Below are 18,922 nucleotides of genomic sequence, written 5' to 3' on the forward strand. Positions count from 1 at the left end.
GATGCCCATGGCCCTTTGATGGCATATTTGCCCTTCAGCAAGACGCAAACCCAATAGCAGTAGCCATGGTTAGGATTCTTCCATATAATCCATTTGTATTTTGATAGCGGGAAACATTTTTTCTCCTTTTCAACCATATCCCCTGTTATAGCCCTTTACTTTCTCACACAATTCAGTGGGAGCCATTGAGACACTGAGGTGACAGAAATCATGGTGCAGGTATAGTCCTCACCCGAATGTTTGAGCAAACTGCACTTTCTCCCATATACGTGAGTGACTGCCATATACTCTTAAGGGGGTGGGAGCAAAACATTGCACCTAGAGACAATGTTCAATTGTGGGGAATCCTGTTCCCATCTCCTTAATTTAAGAGTCACAATGTATCCATGTGCACAAAGTATGTAGAAATATGTTCTGCATTTTAAAATTTAAAATTTTGTATACTCGTTTCTATCTCAATTTTAGAATTTCTGTAAACCGCCTAGAGAGCTCTAGCTGTGGGGGCAGTATATAAATGTAATAAATAAATAAATATTGCAACCCTATGGTTTTGAGTAGAGTTCGAAACCTCCACCCTGCATCTTGGTCAGAGCGGCTTCGCCTGTCCTGCACCTTCCCTCATTGGGGAGGGTATGTGGTGGGTGAAACAACTAGCTTTGGGTTTGCCCTCCCAATTGGGAGGGCAAGAAGTGTATTAAGGGGAATCACAGAATCCCCTCTGTTATCACTGATTGGAGATAACAGCAGGGATCCCTGTCCCCTCTCGCCTCCAGGAGTCATGGGCTTGGTGACGGTGAGGGTTGGGCCACAAGCTGGATGGGAAACCACTGGTTCCCCATCCTGAAAGAGTTCATTATTTTCACTTTTCGTCATATGTCAGATTTTTCACTGCATTTTTGTTCACTTCAGACCTATATTCCATTTATACGTACACCACTTAAGCACATGGCTTTTGTTAAAGGAAGAACCAGGTCTTAAGTGCGGAGTAAAAGGTAGTCAGTACCAAGACAATCTAAATCTGTTTTTCCTATACAGACTTTCCAGTGTTGTCTTATCTCCCATTTCTAAAACAGTGTCTTGTAATTTACAGGGGCCCTCCTATTCTTCCTTGCCAAAATTATGTGTGCTGATGCATAATTTAAAAAGCAATGTGGTTTCGACTAGAATTTGGTTACATTAAAAACCTCCACCCAATACTTTGGTTGGTTGGTTTCACCTGTCTCTTCTTCCATTGGGGAGGACATGGTGTGGGCAAAACAGCTCTGACCAAAGTAATGGCTGGATGACTCCTCCAGCTGTCTCAGTTGGGGCAGTTTCACCTCATGCAAGCTTTTCCCAGCTGGGAGAAAGCCCCCACACAGCAAAGCCAAAGTACATGGCCAAAGTGCCAGGTGGAGCGTCAGCTGGTGCTTTGGCTGGGGACCATATGAAGTGGCCATGCTTCTGATGATGGGTATGTGTAGCTACACCCCTGACATCATACAGTCTGTGAGGGGCCGGGTGCGAGGCCATTTCCCCCTCCCCCCAAATTGTTCTCCATCTATAAGGGCATTATGCTCCTGGCCATTTCATTTTTTATTTCTTTCCTAATGATTCCTAACATAGAGTTTGCCTTCTTTACAGCAGCTGGGTGCTGGGTTGATGTTTCCTGCAAGCTAAACACAAAGATCCCTTTCTTGGTCAGTCACCACCAGCTCAAACTCCATCAGGGTATACATGAAGTTAGGATTTTTTTGCATCACTCATGAAAAAGTTTTTTAAAAGCCCATTGGTCACAAGATAGAACCTTGGAGGGCCGCACTGTTTAGATCCCTCCAATGCGAGTATTGCCGATTTATTCCTACTCTGTATCCTGATTTTTAACCAGTTACCTATCTGTAAGAAGACCCTCTCCTCTTATTCCATGACTGACAAGTTTGCTCAGGAATCTTTGGTAAGAGACTTTGTCAAAAAGCCTTTTGAAAGTGCTGCATCTACTTCCAAAAAACATTAAAAAGTTACTGTGAGGGTATACCTTTGTAGAATCAATGTTGATTCTTTTTCACCATTATTTTGCCTTCTATATGCTTGATATTTTCCATTAGTAACACTTCCCACAGATTTTTCTGGAACAATTAAGCTAACCAGCCTGTAATTTCCACACACCCCTCCCTGGTCCCTCTTTAAAAATTGGTATTACATTGGCCATGTTCCAGTCCTCTGGTACAGAAGCTGATTTTAGGGACATATTATATATACATACATAGGATACCATCTGGGTCAGGTGATTTATTTTCAGTTTTCCAATAATGTTTAAAGCTTCATCTCTTGTCACCACTATTTGCCTCGATTCCTCATAGTCCGTTACTTAAAATATCAGTTTAGGCATGGGTATTTGCCATACATCTTCTTCAGTGAAGACAGATTCAATTCATTCAGTTCTTCTACACTCTCCTTATCCTTCTTTAATACTCTTTAACTCAGTTGTTATTCAACTGTCCAACCACCTCTCTGGACAGTTTTCTGCTTCTAATGTATTTACCTATCTTTTTGTTGTTGTAGCTCTTAATGTTATTAGCAATATGCTCCTTTTTTACATTCCTTACTGTCTGTTTGCATTTCTTTTGTACAAGTTTGTGTTCTTTTTTGTTCTCTTCGTTTGGGGAAGAATTCCGTTTTCCTGAAGGAAGCCTTCTCATCTCTAATAGCTTCTCTGACATTGTTCATTAGCCGTGCTGGTGACCACTTGCACTTTGTACTACTTTTCCTGACCTGATGTTTATATTCTAGCTGAGCTTCTGTTATTATGGTTTGGAGTAACCCCAAAATGTTCTGGAGACATTTCACCCTCTTGGCTTTCCCTTTCATCTTTGTTTTCACCCGTTTCCTCTTTTGAACTCAAATATGACTGTGTTGGACTTCCTTGGTAATTTTCTATTCCATATGAATTAAATTTGATATCACTATGGTCATTGTTTCCAATCAGTTCAACAACACTCACTTTTGCACTAGTTCCTGGGCACCACTTAGGATTAAGTCCAGGGTCACCTCCCTTCTGGTCAATTCTATGCCCAGCTGTTCTAAGGCATAATTGCTTGGGGTGTATAGAAATTTAACCTCTTTGTCATTACAAAATGTGATGCTATAGCTTGGCAGAAGCAGTCAAAAGACTAGGTCATTTACAGCAAGTACACAGACCTGATACATACATTTATCCGGTGTATGTGAGGCGAATTGAAGTCACCCATTACTAGAACACTTTCTCCTTTGTTTGCCTCCCTGATTTCCTTCTCCATCTCAAGCTCACCCTGACCATGGTGGTCATGGGATGATAGCATGTCCCCAAGTACTAAATTACTATTGGGGCTTGGTATTCTCACCCACAGTGACCCGATGGAGGTGTCTGCCCCCTTTGAGGGTTCACGTATGTTTGACGCTATGCCCTCTTTGATGTACAGAGCAATACCACCCCTAGTACTGCCCTTCCCTGCCCATCCTATAGAGTTTGTATCCAGAGATGGCCATATCCCACTGATTCTCTCCATTTCCCTTTAAAACCAAGTACTCCAACTCTTCCAAGTTGGCTCAGAGGCTTCTAACATTAGCACAGAAGCATCAATACACAGTGTCCCTTTCCAAATGTCTCTGGCATGTGCATGATCTCCTATGACTCTTCAACTGGCCCAGAGAGCTTTGGCTATGGGGCGGTATATAAATTTAATAAATAAATAAAATAAATAAATATTATGTTTTACAGTATGCTTTTGGGCTATTTCCACCCCATCCTCATTGGAGCAATCAAAAACATCATCAAAATATTTCTTACGGTACATTAAGGAAAATCTCATAACAACATATGCTTAGGTTTTACAACCTCTTTCAATTTTAAATGGGAGTTGTTTATGTTAAAGAATGGTTGGGCTTGCAATCCTGTACACACTTACCTGGAAGTAAGTTTCATTGAATTCAGTGGGACTTACTTCTAAGTAGATATGCATTGAATTGCAGTGCTAATAACTGATTTTAGACAGGATCTACACTACTATTTAAAATGGTTTATAACAGTAGTGACAACTGTTGGGGCCTAGGACACACTCTATATATAGTTTTCAAACTGTTTTCAAAGTGTCATATCCTGCTTGGTATAGATCTGGCCTTAGTCTGCATACTTTAATTCATGCAGGGAGTAAGCCTATGTTGGTTGTGGGATTTTTTCCTGTCTAAATGGGCATAGGATTGTGCCCTTAATCAGTAGTTTAATCAACAAATGCTATGCAGCACAATCCTATGTAGGGTGACCATATGACCAGATTTGCCAGGATTTGCCCGGGTTTTGGTTGGCAAATCCGGGAGGGGATGGGAAATCCAGATTTTTTTTCAAAGAGCAGCACTACTGGGAATTAACAAAAATGCTTATAACTCCGTCGGTTTTTAAGATAAAGACATGAAACTTGGCACAATGGTAGCTCTTATGAAGGACTTTAGTCATACCAAATTTGAAATAGATCCGTTTATCCATTGATTTTTTAGGAATTTTTTTAAAAATTGAGGTTTTAAAATTATTATTTTTGAAATCGTCATTTTTAAAGTTAAAGAGATGAAACTTTGTACCATGATAGGATTTAGGTAGAGCTTTAGCCACACCAAATTTGAAACAGATTCGTTCATCTATTGATTTTTTAGGAATTTTTTAAAAATTGAGGTTTTAAAATTATTATTTTTTAAATCGTCATTTTTAAAGTTAAAGAGATGAAACTTTGTACTGTGATAGGATTTAGGTAGAGCTTTAGCCACACCAAATTTGAAACAGATCCGTTCATCCATTGTTTTTTTTAGGAATTTTTTAAAAATTGAGGTTTTAAAATTATTATTTTTAAAATCATCATTTTAAAAGATAAAGAGATGAAACTTTGTACCATGATAGGATTTAGGTAGAGCTTTAGCCACACCAAATTTGAAACAGATCCGTTCATCCATTGATTTTTTAGGATTTTTTTTAAAAAATGAGGTTTTAAAATTATTATTTTTTAAACTGTCATTTTTAAAGATAAAGAGCTGAAAGTTGGCACCATGATAGCTTTTAGGTAGAGCTTTAGCCATACCAAATTTGAAACAGATCTAGGGCCAGTAGCAAACCCTGTTAACAACAGCAGCAGCTTGCAATGAGTGAAGATACAGTCAGAAAAGATATTTGAGGGAAGGAGAGAATGTAACACAGAGAGTATAGCAAAAGCTTCAAAGTACAGCAAAACCTACAAAAGTAGGAGTGAGTGAAGTTAATTTCAGATACATTGAATCTCTCACGTTCTTTATTTCAGTGATTTTAACATTAAGATGTTACATAGAACAGATTTGTCTTAAATGTGTGCTGTAAAATCAGACATGTGACCAAGGCTATGTTCAGGTGGGCACGCCCCCTTGGTACTGGACACGCCCCCTTGGGGGCGACCATGTTGTCCTCCTTTTTGGTTTCCAAAATATGGTCACCCTAATATAAGTTTACTTTGGTGTAAGTCCCACTGTGTTCAATGGGGCTTATTTCATAGAATCATAGAATAGTAGAGTTGGAAGGGACCTATAAGGCCATCGAATCCAACCCCCTGCTCAATGCAGGAATCCACCCTAAAGCATACCTGACAGATAGATATCCAGCTGCCTCTTGAATGCCTCTAGTGTGGGAGAGCCCACAACCTCCCTAGGTAACTGGTTCCATTGTCGTACTGCTCTATCAGTCAGAAAGTTTTTCCTGATGTCCAGCTGGAATCTGGCTTCCTGTAACTTGAGCCCGTTATTCCGTGTCCTGCACTCTCGGAGGATCGAGAAGAGATCCTGGCCCTCCTCTGTGTGACAACCTTTTAAGTCACACAGAGGAGGGCCAGGATCTCTTACAAGCAAATGTGCATAGAATTGTAACTCTAAGCTGCAATCCTATACAGGCTTAGCTTGGAGTAAGCATCACTATACTCACTGGGACTTACTTCTGAGTAAACATTCCTAGGACTGTGCTATTAGTTATTTAATTGGCAGAGGCCCATTGAGATATAGATGTGGTTAACCCACAATGAGCCCCAGTATCCACTGGTGACCCTTTGCATGTATCAACCCCCACTTGGTGGTTGTCAAGTCATGCAAACCCAACGACCATGGGTTAAACAGGTCTCAGGTAAACCATGGTCTATTCTAGGGTTATGCAAGATTGCTTTCCCCTCACAAAACCCACACTTGTCAGATTCCTGTGACATGAGGTTGGATATGAAAAAGGGCAACCACAAGTGCCACAGCCTCACCAAGGGTTAAATAACCTATGGTATGCTATCTGTTGTGCAAGCCACTCCAATGGGTAGCAGTCAAATATAGTTTAGTAAATAAAACAATTCTAATAATAAGGCTGTCAACTAGTCCAAGAATTTTGGTCGATAAACTATCTTTTCATCCATTTATTGACATTTAATGTATTATTTTTTGTATTACAAAAGTTTATTATAGGTACCTTTTATCTGGAAGACTGTGAGATAATTTAAAACCTAATACACTAAACTTTCTATTCATTATTACAAGGGAAGGCTATCTTTTTCTTTTGCACTCCTCCTTATAGTGATATGGAATGGGAATAGCTTAAGGGCACATGTTTAGACAGAAAAACGTTCTACAAGTCCCAGCATGCTAGGAGTTGTAGGCCATTTTTCTCTCTAAACATTCACAGAATTGTGCCTTAAAAGAATAAACAAATGTGCCTTGTGCTCCATTCTGGAAGATAGTTGGGTGGGAAAAAATAGGAAAAAAATGTGTTGTGAAACTTTGAGAGTTTCCAGGAAAAAATATACTTTCTGAAACAGGGAAATAAGACTGCATATACGACATAAACTCTACAGTGTTAGGCAGATCAATCCTATGGTCACTAGGAGAACTTCCAATGAAGTGTAGGATGTGGTGGATTCCCATTCCAAAGGTTGTAGATGCTGTATATGGTGGATACCCACTCCACCCCCTCTCAGCCATTGTGGAAAGTAGCATGGTGTCTGCTCTTCCAGGGTTGCAACAGTGTCCTCGGGAAAGCTGGGGAGAATGAAAAGAGGGTGCCGTGCCAGCCCATAGCCAGAGTTGGGCAGGCAATGCCTGCCCCCCCCCAAAAAAACAAATTCTGTACTCCTGAATTTCCCTGCTCCCCTAAATTTATTTACAAACAAATAATTTTAAAAGTTTACAATTTTGTCTTTAAAAGGCCTGCAAACCAGATGAAACTCCCCAACTATGTGTTGGCAGCTCTCCCCAGAACATTTAGACTGGCTGTGGGCCTGGTGGGATGGGGTAGGCAAGGAGCAGAGAGGAGAGGCCAGAATCCACAGGATTTTAAAGCCTCTCCGTCTCCTGAGAGGCTTGTCTAGCTGAAAATGTAAAGAAATGAGGAATAGGAGGCATTTTTGCTTCTGTCCTCCTCCAGCTCTGCCAGGCTTTTGGGAACGATGCAGAGGATAGACAGAGGGCTCAGATCCTGGAGCCCTCTCTATCGAGTGGCCTTTTGTCTAGGAACTGTGGCAAAATAGTCCTATGAAGAACCTACAAAAATCCCTACTGAATCAGATTTGGCTCTGGTATCCTATTTCCAGCATTAGCCAGCCAGATGCTTTTGGAAAGCCCCACAGCAGGGCCTGTATACAACCAGCAGCTAATTCCCACTGTTTGGCTACCAGCAGCTAATTCCTCTGAACATGGAGGTTACATGTAGCTGGCAGGCTTTATTGCTAATGGTAGGCCTCATCTCCATGAAACTTTCCAATAGCCTTTTGAAACTGCCTGTCTCAGAGGTCATTGCCATATCTTTCAGCACTGAATTCCACAATTTAAATATGCCTTGTATGAATTTTTACTTTATGTTGCTTGTCCTGAATCTACTGTCAATCGATTTAATTGAGCAACCCTGAATTCCAGAGTTACAAGGGAGAACAATGTCTCTCTATACACTTTCTCCACACCATTCATAATTTTATTAACCCCTATCATGTCATCCCCCATCCCTCACCTTTGGTCATCTTTTCTCTATATAGGTTAAGGAACATTGTCCTCTTAACCTATATATTAATGGTTCTTCCATTTTTCCTTGCCCTCGCACCACAACAGTTTGCTTGACAGTCCAAATCGTCTAGATGAAGAGCACAGGCTGATCGCCAGATATGCAGCAAGACTGGCAGCAGAGACTACTTCATCAGTAAGTGGTTTTAATTAGGGGGATGGTGTTTTGCTTTGCTTTTTTTTAACTTGCTGAAATGAAACTATTTGCCAAGTTCAGGGAAATTAATTCTGATAGTTCCAATCTGTTACATGTTATCACACTAAAGAGAGGCTACCACTTTCCCCTGAGACAAGCTTGTTTACATTTAATGAGCTACCTCTAACCATGCTTCGAGATAGATTAGCGCCAATCTGGAGGTAATTGCAGAAGTTACATCTTGACATAGCAACTAAGGTGGTAAATAATAATGGTCACAACCCAAAACTCTGCAGGGATCCAATATATCCAAGCAAGTTTACATTGGGTTCTTCAGTACTGGAGGATGTTCTGCACACGCAATGGAGAATTTCCACTGTGCATAAAGTGCTCTGCCCACATTTATTTATTTATTTGCAATATTTATATACCACATCCCATTCACAATTTCAGAGCAGTGGACAAAATGAAATAGAATAAAACACATTAAAAGTCCATTTTTAAAACAAACAAAGTGCACAATAAACCATGGCTGGTCATTAAGGGAAGGCTTCCTGGAACCAAGATGGTTTAAGGATGCACCAGAAGGAATACAAAGTTGGTGCCTGACTAACCTCCAGAGGCAGGGAATTCCATCAAGCTTTACCTTCTGTAAAGCTTCATGCACACAACCCCACAGCAGTTCACCAGAAACATCAGATCATAATGGCTGGTTCTTTAGCTCTTAGTAGCTTGCATATTCCATTTTTCCTTTAATTTTTGGGTGTGAGTTAGCCAGAGTAGAGCAATTCTGTTTTCAGTAAGTGAGTTAAGCATATGTTCATAACTTTAGCTGAAATAAAGACTTAGCATTTTTTGCACATTTACTTTTTCTGGATTGTACCTTTTGTTTTTCGATAGTATGTAATCTATGCACTGCTTAACGTTTATACAGGGGTTTACAGTTAATCTTTTTTTATTGCCCAACGTTTCTGTTTATCTGAATCGATTGTTGAATGAACTATGCACATTTACTTAGAAATAAGTCCCATTGAGTTCAATGGGTACAATTCTGTACATCCCCAGGAGTAAGTCCCATTGAGTTCAATGGGGAAGTTTGCATGATCAAAATAACCCACTGTGGCTTATTTAAATTGTGGTATGTGCCTGGTGCAATTTCCATAACCACTCCCATGCGCAGCTTGTCTTGTCACCCAAACCTGAACATCATGGCTTGTTGGAGGAGGAGGCAACCCTCCAATAACCCATGGGCTGTTGTAGAGTTATTTGAGGGTTGTTTCTCCCTCCAATAAGCCATGCCACCTGGGCTCAGACAACTTGACAAGCTGTGCTGGGGCAATGATTATGGAAATTGTGCCTTGAACATGCACAACATGCACTGCGATTTAAATAAGTCACTGTGCCACAGTGGCTTATTTTGATTGTGTGAACCAGGTCAATGGAATTTACTTCTAGGTAAATAAGAATAGGATTGTACTGTTAATTAGGTTCCAATAACGTTGTTGTCATAAAAGATAGTTGTAGATATTAGTGGACCCATGCACCTGTAGACATATGTTCCTGTGGCTTCCATCTTTGTAATCAGAAGAGAAGGTATTTTAAGAAGATTTTGTTGTGTAATACTGTATTAAAGTTGATTGGTTTCTATCTTTAGAGAGGAAAATAAGTGAGCGTCTATTGCAGGCTTTTGCTAAAATACTGAAGGTACCATAAGCCTGAATGCTGAGCCTTTCACTTAATGATCTTGGAGACAATGAATAAAATAATTTACATTAGCCTATTGCTGACATTTTTATTCTTCAACAATGATTATTTTTCTATGAAAATCTCAACATAGAAGAACAGTAGATTATATATGTACTGTACCCTGAACAAAAAGCAGTGAAGCAGAAACTAGATAAAAGTGTGGGGAAGGCATAAATAAGTCCAGTGTGGTTTCCTTTACCTTAGCATATTCTGAACAAGAAAGCATAACCAAAATTTAAACAAAAACTCCCTATAAAACACTACAATGTTCATTGTGAGTGGAGAAGGAAGCATGAAATAAACACATAGACACCAGAGCTTGGGGTAAACTAGGGCTTCTTTATTTAAACAATAAGGGAGAGTCAACCCCTCCCTGGATCTGCATGTGAAAGTGCAGGAATCTATTTGTCCTTATCTCAGGCCACTTGCCTGACTTCATGGAAGAGCCACTCTCCTAAGCCAGGAGACAGGTAAACTCACCCCCTCTCTTATTCGACACTTTGAAAGTGTGGGGAAACCGCCCCACGTCACCCCTACTCAGAGCCATAAAACTCTTGAGTAGATGAGGCAGGAGGATCTCCAAAGGCATCCTGGCACGCTGGAGCCATAAAACTTGCGAGGAGCAGGACTTCCGGATATGCAAAAGGTGCCAGAGTTGTCACCGTCCCTATTCTTCTATAGCAAATTCCCGCACACCCTGCCAGTGGAGGGTGCCAAGCCTTGGCTTAGTTGCTCTACCCCCACCAATTCTGGAAGGAGCAAAGGAGGCCGATGCTTGGTGGGGCTGGCCTTTATAGGCTCAGCCCCACCCTAGCCTCACGTGGCACATGTGAGTAGGACACACAAGGCTTCCACTCCTCCCCACGGCAATGGCTGTTTTCCCACCCAAGCTGTACCGGCTGGGCAGGTACCGGATTTCCCACCCTGAGAGCTAGTTCTGACATTAAGTTCTCAGTGAGTTAGTTCTCTTTCATATAAAAACATGTAAGTCAAAGCCATATTTCTAAACTTGGAGAGCCTCTTCGTTTTGAGATACAATACACAAGTTGCATGAAGCAAAAGACAAGCAACATATCTTTGGGAGGCAAATCATGTGCTTTGCTACATAACCAGAGTTCATTGACCAACCTGACACAATTTCTTTTGGATATAATTAAGACCTACGAACAGTAATTATCCTCCACATGGCGTCATTCAAATTAAGCACCAGCATGCTAAGGTTAGCTGTGCCTAGGGTTTTCTATAACCATGGGCTTGGCTTTAGCAATTGAATCTTGTTATCTTTGATTTATGTATGGTATCTCTAGTTTCAATATGTGTTTGTTAATAATCTTTTATTCTTAATTCATAAAAGCATTCTTCCCTATGTAATAAGTGCATAAGAAAAATTGAATAGACATTCTAACCAATTTAGGTTCACAGTAGATGGATTTAAGCACAACCCAATTTAAATGTGAGAATACTGTAAGAATACACCTTCACTATAAACTGCCTCCTATTATAACATGCCCCAAGGAACATTGGAATAGTGTATTTTTGAGAGGATCATTAGAATAATTGCAGATCTACAATTCCCAATGTTCCTTTGGATAAGACAAGCTAATTCCGCCAGTTTCCAATCAGTTTCACTTTGTAATGTAGGCATCTCCCTGATATTATCCCCACCAGAACACATGGATTCTCACTTTGTAAAATATTTTTATAAATTATTTATTTAAATATTTATACTCCACCTTTTGGTTCTGCAATAGAACCCTAAAGTGGCTCACATCTCTCATAAATACAATAATCAATCAAATAAAAAACAACCAATTGCAAAAAACAGCAGAAACATTAAAACCAGACAAAAAAAGCAACACGGATCTGTCATGAGGGTAGTAAATTTGAAAGCCTATCATGAATATTGCTAGCATATTAGATAAATATTGGGAAAACAGCAAGTTTCAAATTAGCCGTTTCTCTTCTCATGATTTCAAGGTCTTACAGCTGTTTCTATATTTATTCAGGAATGCCTTTGATTAGTTTTTTTGTGTATGCTGACTCTCATTTTTAAAATGTTTTAATTATGCTCCATTTCTATTCATTATATTGTTGCTTTATTTTATTGCTTTTGCTATTTTTTGTATGTTTTGGATTAAAATCCAAGCCAGAGAATAATTTCTAGGATCCCTAACTGAAATGTAGCTTGCACCTCTAGGAGAGAGAGATCTCTCTCCTGGCCAAGCACAGCCTTTGTCAGCCAGAGATTGAACACACTGACAGCTCTGTAAGCATGTGCAATTTTCAAATCCCTCTGTGACTGGACTGACAGTTTTGGTAGCACTGGAGGGGCAAGGACTGAAAGAAGGAGTCCAACCACCACAGAGCACCCTTAGAACAAGAGGATACTCAGGAGTTAGCAGGCTTCCCCGTCTTTCAGTTTTTGCTCTTGCAGCCTTTGAAATCTCCCCCAGCAAATATTGCAGGCTGGATTGTAAGCCTATGTGGCAGGGTCTTGCTATTTACTGTTTTACGCTGTACAGCACCATGTACATTGATGGTGCTATATAAATAAATAATAATAATAATAGTAAGGGGGGTATTTTTCTACACCTCCGTTTGGCTGAAAAAATGATCGTACAGTCTTTTGTTTTTTTGAAGGACAAATTTCTAAGTTAATTCAAGAGAGTTCACTCATCTCTAATAATAGACCATGATTTCCAATTAATGAAACATATTATTCCCCTGCCCTCACTATGTGCAGCAGAATTTCTAGGTGTAAGAGGGCATTATCATGCTCCTCAAGACTCTGAAAGACTCATCTAGGGTACCTCTAGACAGAGGGCTCCTACTGTTTTTTTCCCTTAATGGATGTTCCAAGGTAAGAATAAAAACAGAAGTGGTGGTAAAACATGGGAGGGTTATAAGAGGAAGATGATGTTGCCCTGTCCCAACCTAAAATTCTGTGAAGGAGGCAGAATGATGACACTATACAGGCCTCATCTGGAAGCCCCCCCGTCCCCAGTTGTGAGAGAGATACCTCTGCTGTAGAAAGAGGCTGTGACTCGAGAACAGCTGACCACTGCCCCATATGGTGAAGAGCATAACTATAGCCTCTCAGTAAATGTGTCAGGGTCCACATGGAGCTGCCTTGAAAAGAACCTTCCAGACCTGAAGTGACTCTGCCAGCTGTTTAATTGTTCTGGGCAGGAAGGAGTATAAAGGGTTTCCTGTTGCAGCTGAGCCTTGCTTAAGCAACAAGGTCTACCTGAGCTCTGGTGTGTCTTGTGTTTCTAGTCTTGCTCTTTGTTCCTCCTGACCCTTGGCTTGTCTTCTGGTTTTCCCCTCTGATCCCAATTGCTCTTTGGTTTTGACTCCCATATTGACCTCTGAACCGACTCCTGGCTCACTCCAGACTGCTGCCCATGGCCCAGCCCAGACATTGTGGTCTTCTCCTTGGGATATGCTAAATTCCATCATGAAGGTGGAATAAAATATTGGCTAGCGTAGTGCATTTATACTAGTGTAGCAATATTGTGGTCAGCAGAACACCACCAACCCAAGGGGCAAAAATAGATGGAGTGGAAGGTGTGACAGGAAAGCAGCTTAGTTACAATCTTAGGCTAGCTCAGGTCAGTCCTACCCTTGATAATGGTGTAATTTGTGAATTCCAGTCTGAATTCCTGAGAGTTTCAGGTTGGTATGGTTGGTGCTCATGTCAATGCCTTGATTGTTCTGTGACTGATGGAGACGAAACGAGCAGTCAAAGTGATTGCTCCCATTGGTTGGACTGCTCAGTTCTCTGGTTTTCCTGGGAATGATAAAGGAGATGGGACAATGGTGAGCACATGTGAGAGTTCATTTTAGAGCCTGCTCTGGTGGTGATGAAGAAGCAGTACATCTCTGCCACTATTGGTGACCTCTTAAGTACCAACCAGCAGAGCTTTTTCAAGTAATGCAGGACTTTCTCCAGCTAGGACAGGAAGGTGATATCAAGGAATCCCCAAATGCTCATTTGACTTATTTGAGGGTTAAAAATCAATTGAATCCATAGCCATCTACAGCATAGCCAGTGGATGCATCCAAAGCATAGGCTAATCAGATTTTGTTGGATGAGTTTCAGGTTGCTGAGGCCTTGGGATATACACATGGGGTATATCCCATTCCTCTGTGATGCTGTTAAGCTGAATCCCCAAGTGATCCTGTTCAATTAAGTCTGGGTCTGTTGTTCAGCCATATTTCTGTGGTTGGTTTGTAAAAATAGGGAGCCTTCCCTTGTTACTCACCTCAGATGTCTTCATGATGGTAGCACATAGTGGGTTAACTATCATGGCACCTCATCAGGACTGTGTCTTGCTCATTGCTTTGGCTCTTGAGCACCTGTTACAATGATGAGGTGGATCCCACCAGCCAAATGTTTTCCTGACTTCTCCTTGGTTACCAGTGGTGTCATAAACCAAGCAATGTTCCATCATGATATGATGGTGTTGGGGGGGATTGATAACAAGGCCTTCTGGGGGAATAACTAGCAGATACTGTCAATAGACTAAATCAGTATGATGGAGGTATGGCTGGATGGAATGAAAGGGGGTTAAGTTTATGTAGGCCATGCATGAATCTGACAATTAATTGCTACTAACTCTGTTTGATAGCGCTGTGTATGCTCTTTTCACTTATTTCCCCTGGAAATCCATATTCAGGGCTAGGACTTCTTGATATTCCAGAGGACTACAATTCCATATAGAGCTCCTTCCTTACTGGTCTGGGAAGTCTGGTTTCCATGGTTGGAGCTGGGAGGAAGGAATGGGGTACATCATGGCCAGGCCATAGTAGATCATTGAGAAATCACAAAGATCCCCTTTCTGTCTGTCTTCTGATTGTTCCTGTGACTGTGTCATTTGGGTTGTTAGCCCTGGGTTCTTCTCCCACCACCTCTTAAGTTTTCCATCCAAAAGTATTATTGGTGGACACCCAAAGGTAGGCTTTCCTTATGGAGACCACATTTATACCTCCAATATATGTGGATTGATCCCCCACCTTCAGTTTCCCATTATATTGCCCTTATCGAGTTAACAACGCAACCTTAAGCATGTCTACTTAGAAGTAAGGATCAGAGAGTCAGGGATGCTTGAGCTTGCCAAAATTCTCCAAACTCCACTTCAAAGCTTGGTTTGACTCACCCCCATTTTCATTGGTGACCTGTTTTTCTTTTCTTCCAAACAAGAAAAGTGTGCATTTCAAATAGGAAAAATGCTAATTTCTGTGCACATTTTTTAAAAGTGTGCACTTTCCCCCCATTGACTAAAGGGTGAAAATGTGTATCTTTTTTAAAATGTTCATTTTAAAAGTGCAGGCATTTTTTAAAAATACTATTTTTTCAAATGCTATCAAAAGTTCAGGAATGTGCAAGCATTTTGTAAAAAAAAAAAAAAAAAACTCCCTCCCATTCATGTTCACATTGCGAATAAGGCAAAAGTTCTGGTGATTTGCAAATTGAAAAAAAATTCTCCTACATCCCTACTCAAAAGTAGGTCTATTGATCTCAGTGGAGCTTACTCCCTGGCAAGGCTACAATCCTATACATAAGGATAGGGCAACTCCTGAGGGCCCAAGGGTATGTTTGCCCCCATGCCCTCCCAAGGGGTACCTGCCACAACACAGGCTCTGAACACCAGACCTCACGTCTGCCACCACTTCTTATGGGGCGACACAGGCTCTGAACACCAGACCCGGCCAAGGCTACTCCCTGCTCAAGCCAAGCACCACCACTTGGTACGTCTGAGGCAAGGGATAAAGCCCACCTTCCTCCAAACTATGTGGAGAAAGGGGTTTATAATGGAGAAGGATTTTTAATATATATAATAATGCGCTGTGAGTTATATCTGCTTAGGTGAATGATTGTCAGAGTGGGTGCTGAATGTGTAAACTTAAGATGATAAACGCCAAACAGACACGTGGGATTTTTGTGGTAGTTTTAAAACAAACAATCAAAATTTATTTTTAAAAGTTCATAAGCTTTGTTTCAAATAACAACATTTAAAAACATTTTTGAAATCTTTCATACAATCCGGTCACTCTCACATTTGCGCTTTCCTTTTTCTCACACAATCACTCTTGAACTTTCTTTATTATCAGTATTGATTAATATACTTCCACTACGTGCACACTATTGGGATATGTTGCTCTAATATTCACAACCTTATTTTAGTTATTGCCAGACTGGGCTTCTGGCCAATAATCTTATAACAGAGTTTTTGCAGCGGTTTCCAGCACAGTCAGCACAGATACAGATTAAGACAGAGACTTTCAGTAGGTTTAAAGAAATCTTTACTGGCATATAAAATATAATTTAGTTATGGCAATCACAAATACAAATACTTACATACGGTCAGACAAACAGCTCTGATACATGGAGTGATACAATGATCTCTGATACATGTACATGGGAATACAATCCTTTTATAGGCTAACTGTACAATTACGCAACTGCTTGCAATCCCTTAATTGAAACAATCAAGTCACCAATTATTCAATCATGACATCAATGTCCAGGTGCAACGTTGACCTTTAAGTTTCTGCTGAGTCTTCTGATTCCTCCAGCTCCTCAGCAATTAGTAAATCCCTGGAAACATAACCAGGATCCATTCCAGGATCCAACACACACCACACTCTAAAGACACCACTCACTACACTGACTCTCAAATTTCCCAGAACTTAAGTACCATAAACACAGAGAGCACTACAGACTCTAAGAGTACCTAACAAGTCTCCCTGAAAAGGTTCTCTCCAAAAGAACCTCTGAAAAGAACAAGAACTCACAATCCCCTCAGTCATTCCCTTATATATCACTCCTCCCCCTCCCAAGACATTCTAACTCCGCCCACTCAGGCCAACATTCTAAAAACCACAGACTTACAAACTGCAGACATACATTTGGAATTGACTTGTGGGGTGTAACGCCACAGTACCCCTCCCCAATTTTCACCAAAAAATGCTGTAGAGACCCTGGACTATAATATGTACAAGTATTTATTACCCGTTCATATATATTTAGCACAGTTTTATTGTTGAAAGTAGTTCACATACATTTTCTCACGAACCCCTTACAACAATAATGTAGTGTAGATTGAATATTATTATCCTCTGTATTGAAGATGGGGGCAAAAAGAGAGAGGCTTGTCTAATGTAGGTAGTGAGGTCTTAGCTAAGGTGAAATTTGAACCCAGGGATTTCTAACCTCACAGTGTGTGATTATAGAAAGGACAAAAGATGCATATTCTTCTTTAAACAGTATGCATTTACTCATCATTTTTAATAACCTGTCTTCCAGCAGCCACAACAGCAACCACAGCAGAGAGGTGCTCCAGATATCTCATTCTCTATTGATGCAAATAAGCAACAACGACAGCTTATTCAAGAACTTGAAAATAAAAACAGGTAAGAGTTTTCTGATCAAATTTATTGTAACCTACATTCTCAGGCTAATGGATATATTTAGATGAAACAAGATGCAAAGACAGATGGTATCAAGGCAGAGGTGACAAAAATGGAGCTGAACCTACCAGGGAACCCATAGATTCTGTATAGATTATTACAATACCCTGAGGCTGCTGTTTATTTATGTTATTTGCCATGCATCATCGGTCCCCATGTGCTTACTCTGCAGTAAAAGAAAAAAAAACCATCAAATTGGTTGATAGCGATGTCTTTAAAGTAGTGTATGCTTTGGAACTGAGACCAGTGACTGGCCCAAGGTCACCTCAGTAAACTTCATGAACAAATGGAGGTCCTAGCTCTGACCACTATAGCACAATGATTCTTAAATGCCAGCAATTATTCAAATACATGTGTAGCCAAATATAGACTCAAAAGGATAGAGCCCATAGCTTCTTGGTCCCCTATTACTTGATGCAACAAGAGATATAAATTAAGCAGATCCACATGGTCTTGCCCAGGAACACATTGCCTTCTAGTTGTAATATTTGGATTGCCTATTTTCCTACTTTGGGGGGGGATATTTTTTGTCTGAAAGCATCTCCTTGCACTGCATCAGAGACCGCTTGTGAGTTCCCCCTGAAGTTTCAAGAAGGAGAGGAGGCTCCTTTTGGCAGGGGAGCCTAAGAAGCCTCCCTTCATCTGTAAAGCTCCTACAGGGCCTCTGCAATCCAGGATCTTCTCCTTAAACCCCTTGAATTGGGTTGACATTATTGCTGCCAGCTGCATGCTCTGTTTGTAAAGTTTTGTTATGCAGACCACTGACCTCTTTTTCTCTTCCTCTGTAAGAGAAATCTTACAAGAGATTCACAGGCTGCGTCTTGAACATGAACAGGCGTCTCAACCCACCCCCGAGAAGGCAGCACAGAATCCTACTCTCCTGGCAGAACTTCGACTCCTGAGGTAAGCATGTGTGTATAATGTTTTGCTAATAAATGTTCCAAAGTGTCTTTTGTTTGGTGTTGGTGTTTTTTTGGTTTTTTTTAGAATTACACATCTTTTTTATGTTTCATTTAATTCTAAGCCCCTACAGCTTTTTCACCACAAACATACACAAAACAGAAGAGGAAGCTGTTCCCAGATGGACAGTTTAGAGAGGAAAAGCAACAGCTGTAGAGCCAGATGATGCTGAGGGCCGCATTAAATTAGTTTATGGGCTGCAGCCTACCCACTATTTCAGCCATAAAAGCTTCCCTATGGCTTGCGTCATTAGAAGTCTGGGTTCACACAACATGCTAACACAACCTTGGGTTATTGTGTTGTGTGAATGCAGCATGATTTTTCCACAAGGTGGCTTGGTAACCATGCAGTGTGGTTTATTTTTCTCAAGTAAGCCGCCTTGAGAACCCATGATTTGTTCTTGGGTTGTTCCAGGTGGTCAACAAGCCACACTGCAAGGTTAATGAGCAACCCTGCAGAAAATGTGCTGTATTGAAACTATACAATAATCCTTCCTGCAGAAAACATACTGTTCAGACAACACGATAACATGTGATCCAACAGCAACCCACACTGGGT

General features: G+C 40.7%; 1 protein-coding gene across 7 annotated transcripts in view; it reads left to right on the top strand.

Annotated features, from left to right (window-relative positions):
* Positions 1-18,922, top strand: part of DTNA (dystrobrevin alpha) — a 232,960-nt gene that overhangs the window by 193,003 nt on the left and 21,035 nt on the right. For all 7 annotated transcript variants that reach the window (XM_063130691.1, XM_063130692.1, XM_063130689.1 and 4 more), the window contains 3 exons: positions 8,098-8,185; positions 17,241-17,347; positions 18,194-18,307. In XM_063130691.1, coding sequence (XP_062986761.1) covers positions 8,098-8,185; positions 17,241-17,347; positions 18,194-18,307 — 309 coding nt within the window. The remainder of the gene's footprint in view (positions 1-8,097; positions 8,186-17,240; positions 17,348-18,193; positions 18,308-18,922) is intronic.

Source organism: Elgaria multicarinata, chromosome 7 (assembly GCF_023053635.1).
Source record: "Elgaria multicarinata webbii isolate HBS135686 ecotype San Diego chromosome 7, rElgMul1.1.pri, whole genome shotgun sequence".
NCBI lineage: Eukaryota > Metazoa > Chordata > Lepidosauria > Squamata > Anguidae > Elgaria > Elgaria multicarinata.